A 19,946-nucleotide genomic window follows, 5' to 3' on the forward strand; every position below is an offset into this window, starting at 1 on the left:
GGTGCCCGTAAGGGGCAGATTAGGGTCTGATCTGATGGGTAGCAGTGACAGGTGGTGACAGGGGGTGATTGATGGGTGATTGATGGGTGATCAGTGGGTGATTCCAGGGGAGAACAGATGTAAACAATGCACTTGGGAGGTGATCTGAGGGGGGGGCTGCAGGCGATCTGAGGGTGTGGGTGGGTGATCAGGTGCCCGCAAGGGGCAGGTTAGGGTCTGATCTGATGGGTGGCAGTGACAGGTGGTGATAGGGGGTAATTGACAGGTGATCAGTGGGTGATTCCAGGGGAGGATAGATGTATACAGTACACAGGGGGGTCTGGGGAGGATCTGAGGGTGTGTGTGGGGGGGGGGGGGTGATCAGGAGCCCCCAGGGGGGCAGTTTAGGACCTAATCTAAAACATAGCATTGATAGATAGTGACAGGGAGTGATTGATGGGTGATTAGGGGTGATTGGGTGCAAACAGGGGTCTGAGGAGGCGATCAGGGGGGGTCTGAGGGGTGCTGTGGGCGATCGGGGGGTCTGAGGGGTGCTGTGGGTGATCAGGGGGCGGGGGGGGGCCAGATCAGTGTTTGTGTGTGCTTACCAGGGGGGGCTGCCTCCGGCCCTGTTGGTCCCTCGATCACTGGGACCACCAGGGCAGGAGGCAGCCTGTATAATACTCTTTGTATACATTACATAGGGTATTATATGCTTACTATGCGGCAGATCGGGGGTTAACAACCCGCCGGCGCTGCTAATTGGCTGGCGGGTTGACGTTGTGGGTGGGCGGAGCCTAATGCTGGCGGATGCGCGCGATCCCCGGCATTTCAGTGCCCAAGGAGCCGACGCCGATCGGCGTTAGGCGGTCCTGGGCGTGCCACTTTGCCGACGCCCATAGGTAGTGGGCGGTCGGCAAGTGGTTAAAATAGGGGTCACTAAGAAGTATAGGTCGATACTTCTCAAAAATGGTCTTACATTCAGAGGCCTGTCCCGAATAGTCAATAATAATAGGCATTTCCTTATTAATCAAAGATATGTTTGTACTTATATCGCTACTATTGGTCTTTTTGTTTTTATCTGAAACCGTAGGTTTCTTCTGTAGACAATCCTGCTGTGAAAGAGTGGCAGCTCTCTCACAGGCTGCCTTGATAAGGGGCAATGGATAGTGTTTCTCCTGAAATTGTGTCTGTAAGATCTTACTTTGTTTACGGTAATCCTCAATTTGAGTACAATTTCTACGACAATTTCTACGAAGCCTTTTAAATTGGCCAAACGGAACATTCCTAAGCCACGTCTTGTGATGTGAGCTTGAATAATCCAAGTACCAGTGTCCCCTGCAATCTGTGGAGTTCCAGGATATCGCAGATAGCTCTGTCCCCGGCTTCCACAAGCGGGAAGCAAACGCTGAACGGCTGTGTAGGTTCTGCCAGCCGCATCATTACGAGGTGAGAGCTGTCCTATATGGTATACCAGCTTCTAACTGCCGGAAGTTTCAGAGCGGTCCTTCTTTGTTTTTACATGATCTATGCCACAGTACTCTTGTAACCTGTTAAGCATGATTTCATTATCAACTGTGTCAAAAGCTGCCGAGAGGTCGCGCAAAATCAGGATGGAACATTGGCCTCTGTCTGTTAATGTGAGCAGATCGTTGCAGATCTGGGTGAGGGCTGTTTCACAGCTGTAATGTTTTATGAAGCCAAACTGAAGAGGGTCAAGGATGCTGTTTCTTGAGAGCCTGGCTTCAAGTTGGAGATAAGGATCAATAACTTTCCCTAGAAAGTGGAGGTTGGAGACAAGTCTGTAGCTGTTTAGAGCATCTGGGTCTAAGGATGGTTTCTCCAGTAGTGGTCTGAGTATTGCTTCTTTAAGTACGGTGACCAGACGTCCCCGCTTTACCCGGGACGCATCACGCTTTCCGGCTCCCCAGTCCCAGCTTGAAGTTTGTCCCGGGAAACTACCCAGGTTGGCCGGCGGATGTCCCGGTCGCAGGACGTCTGGTCATCAATGGCCGTGTGCCCTGCCTCCTCCTCCCTCCGTGATCGAACCTCTCCAGGCAGCCAGCTCCACCCCTCCGATTCACCCTCAAGGCTGTGCAGCATAATAGCCATGTGCCCCGCCTCCTCCCTCCTCGTCCTCTGTCCTCCAATGGCGTCATCCTCCCTCCGACCTGCCCACAAGTTAAGCCGCACGACTGCCCGCCCCCGATTGCAGCGTGAGGACCGGCCATGCGTTGCTGCTGCTCACAGGAGTTCCCCGGCTGCTATTTAGTAAGTAAGCAAGCCTCCCCTCTGTCACCCTGCTCTCCTTCCTTCTGTCACCTTGCTCTCCTCCCCACTGTCACCCTCATCTCCTCCCCTCTGTCATCCTCCTCTCCTCCCCGCTGTCACCCTGCTCTCCTCCCCGCTGTCACCCTGCTCTTCTCCCCGCTGTCATCGTGCTCTCCTCCCCTCTTTCACCTTGCTCTCCTCCCCTCTGTCACCCTGCTCTCCTCCCAGCTGCCACCCTGCTCTCCTCCCCTCTGTCATCCTGCTCTCCTCCCCGCTGTCACCCTGCTCTCCTCCCCTCTGTCACCATCCTCTCCTCCCCGCTGTCACCCTGCTCTCCTCCCCGCTGTCACCCTGCTCTCCTCCCCGCTGTCACCATGCTCTTCTCCCCTCTTTCACCTTGCTCTCCTCCCCTCTGTCACCCTCCTCTCCTCCCCGCTGCCACCCTGCTCTCCTCCCCTCTGTCACCCTGCCCTCCTCCCCGCTGTCACCCTGCTCTCCTCCCCTCTGTCACCCGCCTCTCCTCCCCGCTGTCACCCGCCTCTCCTCCCCGCTGTCACCCTGCTCTCCTCCCCGCTGCCACCCTGCTCTCCTCCCCGCTGCCACCCTGCTCTTCTTCCCGCTGCCACCCTGCTCTCCTCCCCGCTGCCACCCCTGCTCTCCTTCCCTCTGTCACCCTGCTCTCCTCCCCGCTGTCACCCTGCTCTCTTTCCCGCTGTCACCCTGCTCTCCCTCCTCTGTCACCCTCTTCTCCTCCCCGCTGTCACCCTGCTCTCCTCCCCTCTGTCACCCTGCTCTCCTCCCCGCTGTCACCCTGCTCTCCTCCCCTCTGTCACCCTGCTCTCCTCCCCTCTGACACCCTCCTCTCCTCCCCTCTGTCACCCTCCTCTCCTCCCCTCTGTCACCCTGCTCACCTCCCCGCTGTCATCCTCCTCCTCTCTCAACTGTCACCCTCCTCTCCTCTCAACTGTCACCCTGCTCTCATCCATGATGTCAACCTGCTCTCATCTCCTCCCCGTTATCACCCTCCTTCTCCCCACTGTCACCCTCCTCCTCCCCACTGTCACCCTCCTCCTCCCCACTGTCACCTTCCTCTCCACCCAGTATCGCCCTTTCATCGCACCAGCACCTAGTGGGAGGGCGAACATTTAATGCATTTAAGTATGAGGTAACATTTGCTGCATTGAACATATGTGGGATAACGTGTTTTTCATATGTGTCAGAGGTACCATTTGCTACATTTAATGTTTACTGCATTTTAATGTATGGGAGGTAATGTTTATTGCATTCCTGTTTGCTGCATTTCAGGAGGTAGTGGTTGTTGCATTTCAAGTGTTGGAGGTAGTGGTTGTTGCATTTCAAGTGTCGTAGGTAGCGGTGGTTGCATTTAAAGTGTTGGAGGTAGTGGTTGTTGCATTTTAAGTGTCGGAGGTAGCGGTGGTTGCATTTCAACTGGTCGGGGGAAACATTTTTTGCATGTCATGTGCCGGAGTTGACGGTTGCTACATTTATTATTACATGGTCATAATGGCTGTATTTGGTACTTTAAGGTCTTTGTTGGCTTTTTGGTAACTCTGGCCCACTGCCTCAGAGTTAGGGCTGGTTCACACGGGCGTCTGCTGAGCTTTCGCTTGGCGCCGCGTTTAAACGCTAGCGTTTAAAAGCTAGCTTTTGAAGGCTTTTGGGAAGCGTTAAAGGCTAGCAGTTCTGGTCTCTGCTATTGTTTCCTGGCGTTTACCGCCTCTGAAAGCAACATGTTGCTTTCGAGACTAGATGCAATGCCGGGATCTACTGCCAGGCTTTCATGAAAGCCTGCAAAAGCCAGCTATAAGCGCTCCTATTCACTTGAATAGGACGGCGGTAGATCCCAAAAAACGCCACGTCTGAAACGCTGCGTAAACGCCACAAAAACGTCCATGTGAACCAGCCATTACACAGCTATGTTAGCTCTGTCACATTAGTTAGCTCCACCCCCACCATGTTATGGCCACGCCTCACCATCTTATGGCCATGCCCATTTTTTGCCGTCTTATGGCCATGCCCATTTTTTGCCGCCGCCCCCCCCTCCCCCCCCCCCCCCCCCCCCCCCCCCCAATCCCAGGTTCAGCCATCAAAAATCTGGTCACTGTACTTTAAGACAGGTGGAAAACATCCCTTCTTGTAAGGAACAGTTTACTATTTGGTGAAATGCTGCAATGCTCATCATAAACTTAGTTGGGCCAGGGTCCAGGTAGTCTGGCGAAGGTTTAAGAGGATATCTAAGATACCTTCTTCAGTAATTATCTTGAAATCAGACTATGGTAGTAGGCTATTTTTGCATTCACTATATGGCTCTGCATAGGTTTACAGTGCTGTGAATTTAATGGCAGAGCGTATGGGAGGAGACTTTGTCTGAGAAGAAGTGGGTACATTTCTCACACAGGTCCTGTGAAGGTCTGATGCTGAATTTCCAGCAAGATGGGGTGCAGAAATTGTCAACTGTGTGAAAAAGATGGGCAGGTCTGTTGGCTGCATTTGCAATCTCCTGAGACAGCAATAATGACCTTTTCTTGTTGATCAGTGTTTAACCACTTGGCGACCACCCACTACCTATGTTCAGTGGCAAAGTGCCCCCCCTCGGGCCGCGTAACGGCGATAGGCGTCGGTACCTGGGGGACTGAATTGCCCGGGGATCGCGCACATAGATGCGAGCGCCTCTGCCGGCATTAGGCTCCACCCACCTGCGACGTCAACCCGCCGGCCAATTAGCGCTGGGCGGTTGTTAACCCTCGATCTGCCATGTTCAAAGCGTATAACACGCTTTGTAAAGTATACAAAGCATACTATACAGGCTGCCTCCTGCCCTGGTGGTCCCAGTGATCGAGGGACCACCAGGGCAGGAGGCAGCCCCCCTAGTAAGCACATACACACACACTGATCCTGCCCCCCCTGCCCCCTGATCGCCCACAGCACCCCTCAGACCCCCCCCACCAATCACCCCCTCAGGACCCCCTGTGTGCACCCAATCACCCGCCTAATCACCCATCAATCACCCCCTGTCACTATCTGTCAACGATATCCTTTAGATCAGGTCCTAAACTGCCCCCTGGGGGCTCCTAAACACCCCCCCACCCCTCAGATCCTCCCCAGACCCCCCCCCATCCAGAACCCCTCTGTGTACTGTATACATCTATTCACCCCTGTAATCACCCACTTATCACCTGTCAATCACCCCCTGTCACCACCTGTCACTGCCACCCATCAGATCAGACCCTAACCTGCCCCTTGCGAGCACCTGATCACAAAAACGGTACATGTAACCTGCGGGCCTCAGCTTGAAGCTTGATATTGTTGGGAGTCACAGATTGGAAAGAGGCTCCATCACACCTCCATATACAATGCAATTCGGTAAAAGACCCAATCCGGACTCAACCAATCTTCACTTGTAGATTCTTCAGAAATACATATTTATTTGCAGCGGTTGTACAGCATAATAACAGCACAACGTTTCGGGCGTGAGGCCCTTTCTCAAGTGCTCCTGATCACCCACCCACACCCTAAGATCGCCCGCAGACCCGCCCTCAGATCACCTCCCAAGTGCATTATTTACATCTGTTCTCCCCTCTAAGCACCCACTAATCACCCATCAATCACCCCGCCACTGCTACCCAACATACCCATCAGATCAGACCCTCATCTGCCCCTTGCGGGCACCCAATCACCCGCCCACACCCTCAGATCGCCCTCAGACCCCCCCCCCCCCCCCGATCACCTCCCCAGTGCATTATTTACATCTGTTCTCCCCTCTAAGCACCCACTGATCACCCATCAATCACCCCGTCACCACCTGTCACTGCTACCCATCAGATCAGACCCTCATCTGCCCCTTGCGGGCACCCAATCACCCGCCCACACCCTCAGATCGCCCTCAGACCCCCTCGATCACCTCCCCAGTGCATTGCTTGCATCTATTGCCCCTCTAATCACATCCTGAGACACCCATCAATCACTTCCTGTCACCCCCTAGCACACCCAGCCATCAGATCAGGCACTAATTTGCCCTGTGTGGGCTCCTGATCACTCGGCCAAACCCTCAGATCCCCCTCAAACCCCCTTCCGATCACCTCCCCAGTGGATTGATTGCATCTATTCTCCCCTCTAATCACCCCCTGAGACACCTATCAATCACCTCCTGTCACCACCTGTCACCCCCTAGCACTCCTATCTATCAGATCAGGCCCTAATCTGCCCCCTGCGGGCTTCTGATCACCCGGCCAAACTCTCACCCGCCCCACTGCAGTGACAGAATTTTTTTCTTCTGATCACTGCTGGTCTCTACGACTTAATTGTGGCTGAGACCAACCGTTATGCCACACGATACGCAACCGCCAATCCAAGAAGCTACCATGCTCAGCCTTTTCGGTGGAAACCACTCCAAGTTTCCCAACGTAACATTTTTTGGGGCCTTCTCCTTAACATGGGTCTAGTCAAAAAGAATGTATTGCGGTCTTATTGGTCTACGCACCCAATACATCACATGCCCATGTTCTCTGCTGCCATGTCCAGGTCATGATTTGAGAACATCCTGCACTTCCTGCACTTCAGTGCCAATACAACCTGTCATCTAAGAGACCACCCTGCTTATGACCGGTTCCACAAAATTCGGCTCCTTATAGACCACCTGTCATCAAAATTTGCAGATGCTTACACCCCTGAACAGTCATTTTGAGGCATTTGGTTTCCAGACTACTCCTCACGATTTTGAGAGGGGGTAGGAGGCGCCCGTGGACGTATATCGGTAGCTCTTATATTGAGTACAGTAATCAAACAAGGTACTTATATTCCTACCTTAGAGTGGTGTAACTCACACGTAAAGTAGTGATTGAAGTTTCTCAAACTTTATTAGGGCACAAGTGACAACGCGTTTCGCAGCCAAGCCGCTTCCTCAGGTCTATAGGTGTGCCTGTGGGGGTCTACTTCTATATCCTGAGCGCCATTGTGCCCTTATAAAGTTTGAGAAACTTCAATCACTACTTTACGTGTGAGTTACACCACTCTAAGGTAGGAATATAAGTACCTTGTTTGATTACTATACTCAATATAAGAGCTACTGATATACGTCAACGGGCGCCTCCTACCCCCTACCAGTCTCCTTAACCCCTGCACAGGGGAGTGCACACTCGGAAAGTGCTTCCAGTGGCATATTTTTTTGTTTCTTGGAGCTGCGACCAACCCTATTATCTGAAGCAAGGCCGAGTGAGGACGGTACTTCCTCACATGCGAGTAAAGTGGTTGCTTGCATTTAGCAACCCAGCTTTGTGAGTATATTTCCTCCTATTACATACATATCCTGGTGTCTCGTTGATAATACACCAGATCGGGCTCCCGGTCTCCCTGTGCCTCGTTTGTTTCCTACAAGAGCCTGCCTCACGATTTTGGGCCCCTAAAATGCCAGGGCAGTATAGGAACCCCACAAGTGACCCCATTTTAGAAAGAAGACACCCCAAGGTATTCCGTTAGGAGTATGATGAGTTCATAGAAGATTTTAATTTTTGTGTCACAAGTTAGTGGAAAATGACACTTTGTGAAAAAAAAACAATAAAAATAAATTTCCGCTAACAATAAAATCTTGTAACAGAATACCTTGGGGTATCTTCTTTCTAAAATGGGGTCACTTGTGGGGTTCCTAAACTGCCCTGGCATTTTAGGGGCCCTAAACCGTGAGGAGTAGTCTGGAAACCAAATGCCTCAAAATGACCTGTGAATTCCTAAAGGTACTCATAGGACTTTGGGCCCCTTTGCGCACCTAGGCTGCAAAAAAGTGTCACATGTGGTAACGCCGTACTCAGGAGAAGTAGTATAATGTGTTTTGGGGTGTATTTTTACACATACCCATGCTGGGTGGGAGAAATATCTCTGTAAATGGACAATTGTGTGTAAAAAAAATCAAAAAAATTGTCATTCACAGAGATATTTCTCCCACCCAGCATGGGTATGTGTAAAAATACACCACAAAACACATTATACTACTTCTCCTGAGTACAGAGATACCACATGTGTGACACTTATTTGCAGCCTAGGTGCGTTAAGGTGCCCAACGTCCTATGAGTACCTTTAGGATTTCACAGTTGATTTTGAGGCATTTGGTTTCCAGACTACTCCTAACGGTTTAGGGCCCCTAAAATGCCAGGGTAGTATAGGAACCCCACAAGTGACCCCATTTTAGAAAGAAGACACCCCAAGGTATACTGTTAGGTGTATGGCAAGTTCATAGAAGATTTTATTTTTTGTCACAAGTTAGTGGAAAATGACACTTTGTGGAAAAAAAATCAATTTCTGCTAACTTGTGACAAAAAAATAAAATCTTCTATGAACTCACCATACTCCTAATGGAATACCTTGGGGTGTCTTCTTTCTAAAATGGGGTCACTTGTGGGGTTCCTATACTGCCCTGGCATTTTAGGGGCCCTAAACCGTTATGAGTAGTCTAGAAAACAAATGCCTCAAAATGACCTGTGAATAGGACGTTGGGCCCCTTAGCGCACCTAGGCTGCAAAAAAAGTCTCACACATGTGGTATTGCCGTACTCAGGAGAAGTAGTATAATGTGTTTTGGGGTGTATCTTTACACATACCCATGCTGGGTGGGAGAAATATCTCTGTAAATGGACAATTGTGTGTAAAAAAAAAATCAAAAAAATCTCATTTACAGAGATATTTCTCCCACCCAGCATGAGTATGTGTAAAAATACATCCCAAAACACATTATATAATTTCTCCTGAGTACGGCGATACCACATGTGTGACACTTTTTTTCAGCCTAGGTGCGCTAAGGGGCCCAAAGTCCTATGAGCACCTATAGGCTTTACAGGGGTGCTTACAATTTAGCACCCCCCAAAATACCAGGATAGTAAACAAACCCCACAAATGACCCTATTTTGGAAAGTAGACACCCCAAAGTATTCAGAGAGGGGCATGGTGAGTCCGTGGCAGATTTCATTTTTTTTGTTACAAGTTAGCAGAAATGGAAACTTTTTTTTATTTATTTTTTTGTCACAAAGTATCATTTTCCGCTAACGTGTGACAAAAAATAATATCTTCTATGTACTCACCATGCCTCTTAGTGAATACTTTGGGATGTCTTCTTTCTAAAATGGGGTCATTTGGGAGGTATTTATACTATCCTGGATCTCTATCACCTCATGAAACATGACAGGTGCTCAGAAAAGTGAAAAGAGATGCTTCAAAATGGGAGAATTCACATTTTTGCACCATAGTTTGTAAACGCTATAACTTTTACCCAAACCAATAAATATACACTTATTGGATTTTTTTTTATCAGAGACATGTAGCACAATAAAGTTGGACAAAAATGTATATAGAAATTTTACTTTATTTGAAAAATGTCAGCACAGAAAGTAAAAAAAAAAATCATTTTTTTTGACAAAATTCATGTCTTTTTTGATGAATATAATAAAAACTAAAAATCACAGCAGCAATCAAATAGCACCAAAAGAAAGCTGTATTAGTGACAAGAAAAGGAAGTAAAATTCATTTAGGTGGTAGGTTGTATGACCGAGCAATAAACCGTTAAAGCTGCAGTGGTCTGAATGGAAAAAAGTGTCTGGTCCTTAAAGAGAATCTGAACTCTAATATTCTTACAATAAAAAGCATACCATTCTATTCATTATTTTCTCCTGTGCCCCTCTGTGCTGTTTCTGCCACTCTCTGCTGCAATCCTGGCTTGTAATTAACAGTTTTAGGCAGTGTTTACAAACAAACTAACCAGCTTCTAATAGGCTCAGCTAAGCATAGTGTGTGATTCATTCAGAGAATGCAGGGGGCCTGCAGAGGGTGTGTATCGCTTCTACCAATCACAAGCAGCCCTGCACATTCCACACAATCAAGCTTTAGCCCAACAAACAGGACAGAGGAAAGATACATTGATTTATTACAGAGACAGTGCAGTTAGGAAAGACTGCAGTAAGCCAGAGCAGATTAGAACAGGCATAGGAACTTATAGGATAGAAGAACTAAGGCTGAAAAATTTGTTACAGAGTCTCTTTAAGGGGTTTTAAGACTGCAGTCCTTGAGTAGTTAAAGAGACACTGAAGTGAAAAAAAAAATGTATGATATAATGATCTGTATGTGTAGTACAGCTACGAAATAAAACATTAAGAGCAGAGACATAAGTCTAATATTGTTTCCAGTACAGAAAGAGTTAAGAAACTACAGTTATCTATGCAAAAGAGCCATTGAGCTCCACGACTTTCAAAGTCGCAGAGAGCTCTGTTTTCTGAAGCTTATCTCAAGTGTCAGTCACTGTATTTTATTTTTCTCTCCAGAGTATAGTTCAAAAGTTTACTAGCGTGCCCCGTAAAATCATTTAGAATGCTGAGTAGTGTGTAAACTGCAAATATTAGAGAATGATGCCATGTTATAAAAAAAACTATATAACTGAAAATAAAAATAGAATATTTTATTTGTTACTAATGTTCTAGTAATTATCCGTACTACACAACCAATTCATTAGATCATCATTTTTGTCTCGCTTCAGTGTCTCTTTAATGTACTGTTTACCCTTGCACCACTAAGGTTTCCACCATGGCAACTCTAAAAAAGAAAGCTTCATCTGAACTACAATTGTGTTTTAAGCCTTGGAATTCCCTAGCTGGGATTGCTTTTATCTGTGTATGGGCATGACAACTGGTGGCGTGTAGGACCGTATTTCCTACAGTAGGTTTTCATTAACAAGAGGATTCCAATTTGTTGTTTTCAATTGTAATCTGGAGGTCCAAAAAGTTCAAATGTGTCAACCTAATGTTGGAAAAAAAATTGTTATTCAGATCCTCCTCAAAAGATAGAAATCCGTCCTCAGTCCCAGTCCACACCACTAGTATGTCGTCTTGTGTAGCACAGGAGAGCCTGCTCCTGCCAAAGCCGATGTTTGTATACACACCTGCATTCCCAGGACCCTAGATGTTAATTTGCATGAGGTGTTGTGGAGTACACACATCACTACGTGTGTTGTTTTAATATCATTTTTAGGGTAATACCAGTGCACTTTTATTGTGAAGGCTCTGGGTTGTGAGCATGGCTAGTCTTTGCAGTTAATGTTATCCAAACAACTAGCATAGTCTCCTCCCCATAAATGCAGAAGTGCATGGAAACAGAATATAGTAATTTTACCTGATTTTTTGGTGGATACTATTGCTTTTGTGTCAATTTCCACTCCCCTTGCTTGTCACATGATAGAAGAAAGAAGGAGCAGGGCCAGGAGACCCAAACTGAAGAATCAGGCCAATGTACCATTTTCCACTTATGTGCACAGCATTCTTTACTGAGTGAGTGGGTGGTTTGTACAAGGGGAGAGAATGTAAAAATGTTGCATGACCCAAATCCAGCTTAGCCAGTTTATGCTACGAAACAACTCTGTATAAATATGTTTGGTACATGATTTTAATGAACCTTTTTAAGTAATGACACTAGATCTTACCTCTTGTCGTTTGAAATTCTGCACATACTCCTCAAATTGTTCATCTTTTGTTTCATCTGCTTTACCAAGCTTCTGAAGCACCTAAAATGTAAGAAACGAGAAAGAGAGGGGGGGGGGGGGGGAGGGAGAGAGAAAGAGAGAGAGAACGAGAAAGAGATAAAGGGAAAAAACAGAGGGGGGGGGGGGAGAGAGAGAGAGAGAGAGAGAGAGAGAGAGAGAGGGAGGGAGGGAGAGAGAGATAAGGGGAAAGAAAGAGAAAGAAATAAAAAATAAATACTTCTGTAAAAGAACTTGTCAGTTGAAATAGTTGATAAGTTAAACTGAATTCTAGGATGACAACCAACTCATTGCATCTGGAATGTCATTCAGAATAATAATCAAGATATTGATAATTTCAAAAAATATTAACAATGTTAACATGGTTGGCAAGTTATCCCCAAAAAATGTTTACAATTGGATTTGCATTGAATCTGCATTTGAATATTGCTTCATTACAATGTTAACATTTTATTTTTGTTTATGTACAGTAGATAAATAGTATTTTATGTGGGAGGCGTGGCCAGAAGCTTATGGCGTGAGGACAAACTGTTCGGGAGCTCCCGTCCAGCAGTTCTATAAACTTATACGGCCAAGTGATTTACCTCATCTTTTACTACTTGCTGTACATTCTGGCGTGTAAGACTACTTTTTAACCCAGGAAAATCTTGTCAAAAGTAGGGTGTCGTCTCATACGCCGGGTGTATCGTCTGTCGTCTTATAGGGCAGCTGATGAAACTTCCGAGCCGTACTGGAGAATCTGCGGTTGCCACATATGGTGGGGGGAGGGGGTGGAGCACAAAAACATCCCCGGTTGCATCCGCGTCATATGCAGTGACCGTATGTACAAGTAGTCTTGGAGACAAGGATAACTGACCAATCCAAGCAGGCTTTGTATACAACAACCAGCCGGATGGCGGGAAAAAGTACATTTCTTGCCGTGATTGGCTGGTTGTTGTATACTGGGTACCACACACAGTACAGCACCAGTATCTGTACTTGTTTATACAGTATAGCACCAGTACATACAGTACAGTATACAAATGTCCAACAGTCAAGAGGGGTAGTCTTATACGGCAAGTACTGTATATCACAAGATTGTACATTTTAAACTGGAAATTTGCGGGGTCGTCTTATACACTAGAATATATGGTATTTAGCTTGGGGAAGGTTTTCTGATACTCCCGGGACAAAAAGATGACAACCCCACGAACATCCAACGCTCTAAGCAAGCTACAAAAGTTTCGCCACGAGGAGCAAGATGGCACCGAGGCCCCTTCACAGACAACTTCAGATGATAAAACCGGTGCTCTCCCTCAACGACGTAAGCCAACACTCTCGCAAGTTATGAAGGCTATTACAGTCTGCCCATTCAGCCTTACCCAAATAACATCCACGCTGGCTGAAGTTAAGTCGGATGTATCATTACTCCTTCAAGACCTCCGGAACCTGAAAGAGCGGGTGGTTGAATCCGAGGAGCGTATCAGCTTGCTTGAAGACACAGTCAGGCCACTATCCTTGGAGCTGGGACAATCCCAAAAAGGCATCAAAGCTACAACTGACTGGCAAGAAGACCAAGAGAACAGGCTCTGCCACTCTAACAAACGAATAGTAGTCCTTCCCGGAACGTGCTGAAGGCAAACATCCTGAAAAGTTCACGGAAGAACTCATGATGGCACACTTTGGAGAAAACACATTTTCTAAGGTATTCGTAATGGAGAGAGCCCACAGAATCGGCCACAAAAAAAAACCCTGCTCCGGGGCCCTGCCACATACATTCACATCTAAACTACCACGACCGTGACGCAGTACTTAAAGCCGCCAGAGAGAGAGGCCCGGTTAACTTCGACAACACTAACCTCACCTTTTACCCAGACTACACCATGGAAGTGCAAAAGCAAAGAGCTCAATTCATCTCTGTTAAAAAGAAACTGTGAGATCTGCAACTTCCATATGCAAAACTGTACCCTGCCAGATTAAGAGTTGTGGCTAACGGCAAAACCGTTTTTTTCACCGAACCCAAAGATGTGCACCGATAAACTGAAACCCATCCCCACTGCTCTGAGCAAGGCTCCTCTGCAACCTAAGGTACTATTCCTAAGTGGATTGTTATAAATCACCTATTTGCTTCGACACCAGCAACTTCTTATAGTTGCGTCTCACGTACTGTGAGACAACTTGACTCTCAGCACAGCAAGCAGGAGATAAGACTTTTCTCAGGCTTCTTCAATACTGAAGGAGTTTATTCAGGAAACATATATACAGATATAGTTCATCATATCCTAGTAAAGCAGATCCTCATGTTTACGGTCTCGGCGTTTCAGCTCGTGGCTAACCCTCCTCCTGAGGGTTAGTCAGTTACCTTCTTTCTAGACTACGTTACTCTAGACTACCTATGTACAACATACATTATATCAGATTACAGCAAGGAATGAAATACTTAGAGGTTCCAGTCAGCATTAAAGTAGGAAGCATAGCAGGAATCAGAGTCAGAATGCCCTCTGTCCGCCCGTCCCGCATCTTTAATAGCGGATAGGAAAGAGTTAAATGTGACATCATCTTCGCCACGACTATTGGCTTAGCCCCCTCGTGGTGTCATAATACACACCTACTCGATTAATATTTAATGAGGCTCTTGACATACTTACAGGAATTTGGTATTTAGAAAACATGGCCTATGTTTACTGTTCCTGTGGTGTACATGTTGAGGTCAGTGTAGGCCTGTGGCCTTCTTTCAGGAACATGTTCTCCGATGTTCTCAGTATCTGCTTGTTTATTCAAGCAGACACTGAGATGCCTCTGCCTGCATCACAAGAGACTCTATTTATGTTAAAGACATACTCTGCGGACAATCTTCCACATTGCTCTTTATAAAAAGCACCTTTAATCAACAGCGTCCTGCCTGCCTTATACTTTTTGCTATCATATAACAATCTCTTGCTGTACTTAATCAACCCTAGTCCTGCCTGGATCGATATTCTGGCTCTGCAACCCTCTGCAATCTCCAGAATTACTGGGTTTCACAACATATGACCAGACAACCTACATTTCTCTCTTGTAAAAAGCACACTTACCACTCCTCACTCAAATAATACAATCCTATAGCAGGCCGCTAAAATTTGGAAGAACACTACCAAAATTATCCCCTCTAAAGTATGGGAATTTCACACTCCTCTAAGACAAACTCCTCTTTGCGGGCAGACAGAGGTGTTCTATACCTAGGACAAATAATTCATAACTCTACACTAGTTCCCTTTTCAATATTACAACAAGAGTTTACCCTATTCAGATTCCTTGAACTCTATCCACTCTGCCCCAATTTTTATGTTTTGGTATGTTCTATCCTGAGACAGAAATATTAATTTTTCAAGTGCTTAAAGAGACACTGAAGCGAGACTAAATCTCGCTTCAGCTCTCATATATAGCAGGGGCACGTGTTTTCCTTTTTACCCTTTTTTTGATACTTTTCAACTGCAAAGTGCTGAAAAGTTATTTTTATGAAAAGTTGAAAAATTATCTCCTAGGAGAAAACTCAGGAGAAAAAGAGAGGTTCATATGGATCACTGGTCCATGCAATTAACCTTTTCTCCTGAGTTTCTTCCTAAGATATATTTTTTAACTTGTCAGTAAAATGCCTTTTAACCACTTGAGGACCGTGGGCTTTACCCCCCTTGAGGACCAGGCACTTTTTTTCCATTCAGACCACTGCAGCTTTCACGGTTTATTGCTCGCTCATACAACCTACCACCTAAATGAATTTTGGCTCCTTTTCTTGTCACTAATAAAGCTTTCTTTTGGTGCTATTTGATTGCTGCTGCGATTTTTACTTTTTATTATATTCATCAAAAAAGACATGAATTTTGTCAAAAAATGATTTTTTTAACTTTCTGTGCTGACATTTTTCAAATAAAGTAAAATTTCTGTATACATGCAGCACGAAAAATGTGGACAAACATGTTTTTGATAAAAAAAAAAAAAAACATTCAGCCTATATTTATTGGTTTGGGTAAAAGTTATAGCGTTTACAAACTATGGTGCAAAAAGTGAATTTTCCCATTTTCCAGCATCTCTGACTTTTCTGACCCCCTGTCATGTTTCATGAGGGGCTAGAATTCCAGGATAGTATAAATACCCCCCAAATGACCCCATTTTGGAAAGAAGACATCCTAAAGTATTCACTGAGAGGCATAGTGAGTTCATAGAAGATATTATTTTTTGTCACAAGTAAGCGGAAAATGACACTTTGTAACAAAAATCCCCAAAAAAAAATTCCATTTCTTCTAACTTGCGACAAAAAAAAAAAATGAAATCTGCCACGGACTCACCATGCCCCTCTCTGAATACCTTGAAGTGTCTACTTTCCAAAATGGGGTCATTTGTGGGGTGTGTTTACTATCCTGACATTTTGGGGGGTGCTAAATTGTAAGCACCCTGTAAAGCCTAAAGGTGCTCATTGGACTTTGGGCCCCTTAGCGCAGTTAGGCTGCAAAAAAGTGCCACACATGTGGTATTGCCGTACTCAGGAGAAGTAGTATAATGTGTTTTGGGGTGTATTTTTACACATACCCATGCTGGGTGGGAGAAATATCTCTGAAAATGACAATTGTTTGATTTTTTTTTACACACAATTGTCCATTTACAGAGATATTTCTCCCACTCAGCATGGGTATGTGTAAAAATACACCCCAAAACACATTATACTACTTCTCCTGAGTACGGAGATACCACATGTCCACACATGTGGTATCGCCGTACTCAGGAGAAGTAGTATAATGTGTTTTGGGGTGTATTTTTACACATACCCATGCTGAGTGGGAGAAATATCTCTGTAAATGGACAATTGTGTGTAAAAAAAAATCAAACAATTGTCATTTTCAGAGATATTTCTCCCACCCAGCATGGGTATGTGTAAAAATACACCCCAAAACACATTATACTACTTCTCCTGAGTACGGCAATTTTTTGCACCCTAACTGCGCTAAGGGGCCCAAAGTCCAATGAGTACCTTTAGGATTTCACAGGTCATTTTGCGACATTTGGTTTCAAGACTACTCCTCACAGTTTAGGGCCCCTAAAATGCCAGGGCAGTATAGGAACCCCACAAATGACCCCATTTTAGAAAGAAGACACCCTAAGGTATTCCGTTAGGAGTATGGTGAGTTCATAGAAGATTTTATTTTTTTGTCACAAGTTAGTGGAAATTGATTTTAATTGTTTTTTTCACAAAGTGTCATTTTCCGCTAACTTGTGACAAAAAATAAAATCTTCTATGAACTCACCATACTCCTAACGGAATACCTTTGGGTGTCTTCTTTCTAGAATGGGGTCATTTGTGGGGTTCCTATACTGCCCTGGCATTTTAGGGGCCCTAAACCGTGAGGAGTAGTCTTGAAACCAAATGTCGCAAAATGACCTGTGAAATCCTTAAAATGGACTTTGGGCCCCTTAGCGTACTTAGGGTGTAAAAAAGTGCCACACATGTGGTACCGCCGTACTCAGGAGAAGTAGTATAATGTGTTTTGGGGTGTATTTTTACACATACCCATGCTGGGTGGGAGAAATATCTCTGTAAATGACAATTGTTTGATTTTTTTTACACACAATTGTCCATTTACAGAGATATTTCTCCCACCCAGCATGGGTATGTGTAAAAATACACCCCAAAACACATTATACTACTTTTCCTGAGTACGGCGGTACCACGTGTGACACTTTTTTGCAGCCTAGGTGCGCTAAGGGGCCCAATGTCCTATTCACAGGTCATTTTGAGGCATTTGTTTTCTAGACTACACCTCACGGTTTAGGGCCCCTAAAATGCCAGGGCAGTATAGGAACCCCACAAGTGACCCCATTTTAGAAAGAAGACACCCCAAGGTATTCCGTTAGGTGTATAGCGAGTTCATAGAAGATTTTATTTTTTGTCACAAGTTAGTGAAAAATGACACTTTGTGAAAAAAAAACAATAAAAATCAATTTCCGCTAACTTTTGACAAAAAATAAAATCTTCTATGAACTTGTCATACACCTAACAGAATACATTGGGGTGTCTTTTTTCTAAAATGGGGTCACTTTGTGGGGTTCCTATACCGCCCTGGCATTTTACGGGCCCAAAACCGTGAGTAGTCTGGAAACCAAATTTCTCAAAATGACTGTTCAGGGGTATAAGCATCTGCAAATTTTGATGACAGGTGGTCTATGAGGGGGCGAATTTTGTGGAACCGGTCATAAGCAGGGTGGCCTTTTAGATGACAGGTTGTATTGGGCCTGATCTGATGGAAAGGAATGCTAGGGGGGTGACAGGAGGTGATTGATGGGTGTCTCAGGGGGTGGTTAGAAGGGAAAATAGATGCAATCAATGCACTGGGGAGGTGATCGGAAGGGGGTCTGAGAGGGATCTGAGGGTTTGGCCGAGTGATCAGGAGCCCACACGGGGCAAATTAGGGCCTGATCTGATGGGTAGGTGTGCTAGGGGGTGACAGGAGGTGATTGATGGGCGTCTCAAGGTGTGATTAGAGGGGGGAATAGATGCAAGCAATGCACTGGCGAGGTGATCAGGGCTGGGGTCTGAGGGCGTTCTGAGGGTGTGGGCGGGTGATTGAGTGCCCTAGGGGCAGATAGGGGTCTAATCTGATAGTTAGCAGTGACAGGGGGTGATTGATGGGTAATTAGTGGGTGTTTAGGGTAGAGAACAGATGTAAACACTGCACTTGGGAGGTGATCTGACGTCGGATCTGCGGGCGATCTATTGGTGTGGGTGGGTGATCAGATTGCCCGCAAGGGGCAGGTTAGGGGCTGATTGATGGGTGGCAGTGACAGGGGGTGATTGATGGGTGATTGACAGGTGATTGACAGGTGATCAGGTAGATAGATGCATTCAGTACACTGGGGGTGGGGGTCTGGGGAGAATCTGAGGGGTGGGGGGTGATCAGGAGGGGGCAGGGGGGCGATTAAAAAAAATAGCGTTGACAGATAGTGACAGGGAGTGATTGATGGGTGATTAGGGGGGTGATTGGGTGCAAACAGGGGTCTGAGGGGTGCTGTGGGCGATCTGGGGCAGCGGGGGGAAATCAGTGTGCTTGGGTGCGACATAGGGTGGCTGCAGCCTGCCCTGGTGGTCCCTCGGACATTGGGACCACCAGGGCAGGAGGCAGCCTGTATAATACACTTTGTAAACATTACAAAGTGTATTATACACTTTGTATGCGGCGATCCGGGCGCTAGTAACCCGCCGGCGCTTCCGAACGGCCGGCGGGTTACAGCGTGAGGTGGGCGGAGCCAATCCCCGGCGGCCGATCGCGTCACGAATCACGCGATCGCGCCGCCCATGCCCGTAAAAGGACCGCCGCCATTTGTCAATACGGCGGTCCTTGCAGGGTCCACTTCCCTGCCGCCAATTGTCTATACGGCGGTCGGGAAGTGGTTAAATTACCAGCAAGCAAGAAAATACTTAAAGTAGTTTTGATAGTACTTTTTCACCTACTTGTTGGTACTTTTTTAATTGCAAAGTGCTGAATTATCTCGTAGGAGAAAACGCAGGAGAAAAAGGTAATTTCCATTGGGTAACTTTAAAGCCCCCTTAATCATTTTGCACTTCTTTGACAGGTTTGACTATAACTTTGGAGGTAAAATCTCCAAATCTGGGGGGTGGTTGAGTGTCACACCACCAGTCACAAAGTAGTTATTTTCTATGCCTGGTGGAAAATCTCCATTCAGGAACAAAGGTGATAGCAAACCAGAGAAGGACGTCAGCTGCATGCATGAGCCAAACCCTGGGATGTATTAATAAAGTACAACACCAGCCTGCTCCCTCACATATCCCTGTTGATCCAAAAAAAAGGTGAAAAACCTTTACAAAGCATGGTCCAATTAGCCCCAAAATGAAAAACATTCCTTCCCAACTCCAGATGGTAATCAGATAAAAGCTTTGGATCAACACCACTGGGCATTACCTAGTAATTATTACCTAGTAATTATAGCCATGGATGTCTTTCAACGCAAGGAAAGAAACTAAACCCACTTTAAAGGCAGATATAGAATTTGCCATAGCTACTTCCTGTGGCAATGTATTCCACATCTTAAGCACTCTTACTGTAAAGAACCCTTTCCTAAATAAATGGCTAAAACGTTTTTCCTCCATGCGCAAATCATGTCCTCTAGTCCTTTGAGAAGGCCTAGGGACAAAAAGCTCA

General features: G+C 46.0%; 1 protein-coding gene across 5 annotated transcripts in view; it reads right to left on the minus strand.

Annotated features, from left to right (window-relative positions):
* The window catches only part of AMPH (amphiphysin), a 1,183,179-nt gene that overhangs the window by 1,072,817 nt on the left and 90,416 nt on the right, over positions 1 to 19,946 (minus strand). For 4 of the 5 annotated variants that reach the window (XM_068236417.1, XM_068236420.1, XM_068236419.1 and 1 more), the window contains exon 2: positions 11,722 to 11,802. In XM_068236417.1, coding sequence (XP_068092518.1) covers positions 11,722 to 11,802 — 81 coding nt within the window. Of the gene's footprint in view, positions 1 to 11,721; positions 11,803 to 19,946 lie in introns of those variants that run through there. The other variant, XM_068236418.1, reaches the window with a different exon arrangement.

Source organism: Hyperolius riggenbachi, chromosome 5 (genome assembly GCF_040937935.1).
Source record: "Hyperolius riggenbachi isolate aHypRig1 chromosome 5, aHypRig1.pri, whole genome shotgun sequence".
In the NCBI taxonomy this organism is placed as follows: Eukaryota; Metazoa; Chordata; class Amphibia; order Anura; family Hyperoliidae; genus Hyperolius; species Hyperolius riggenbachi.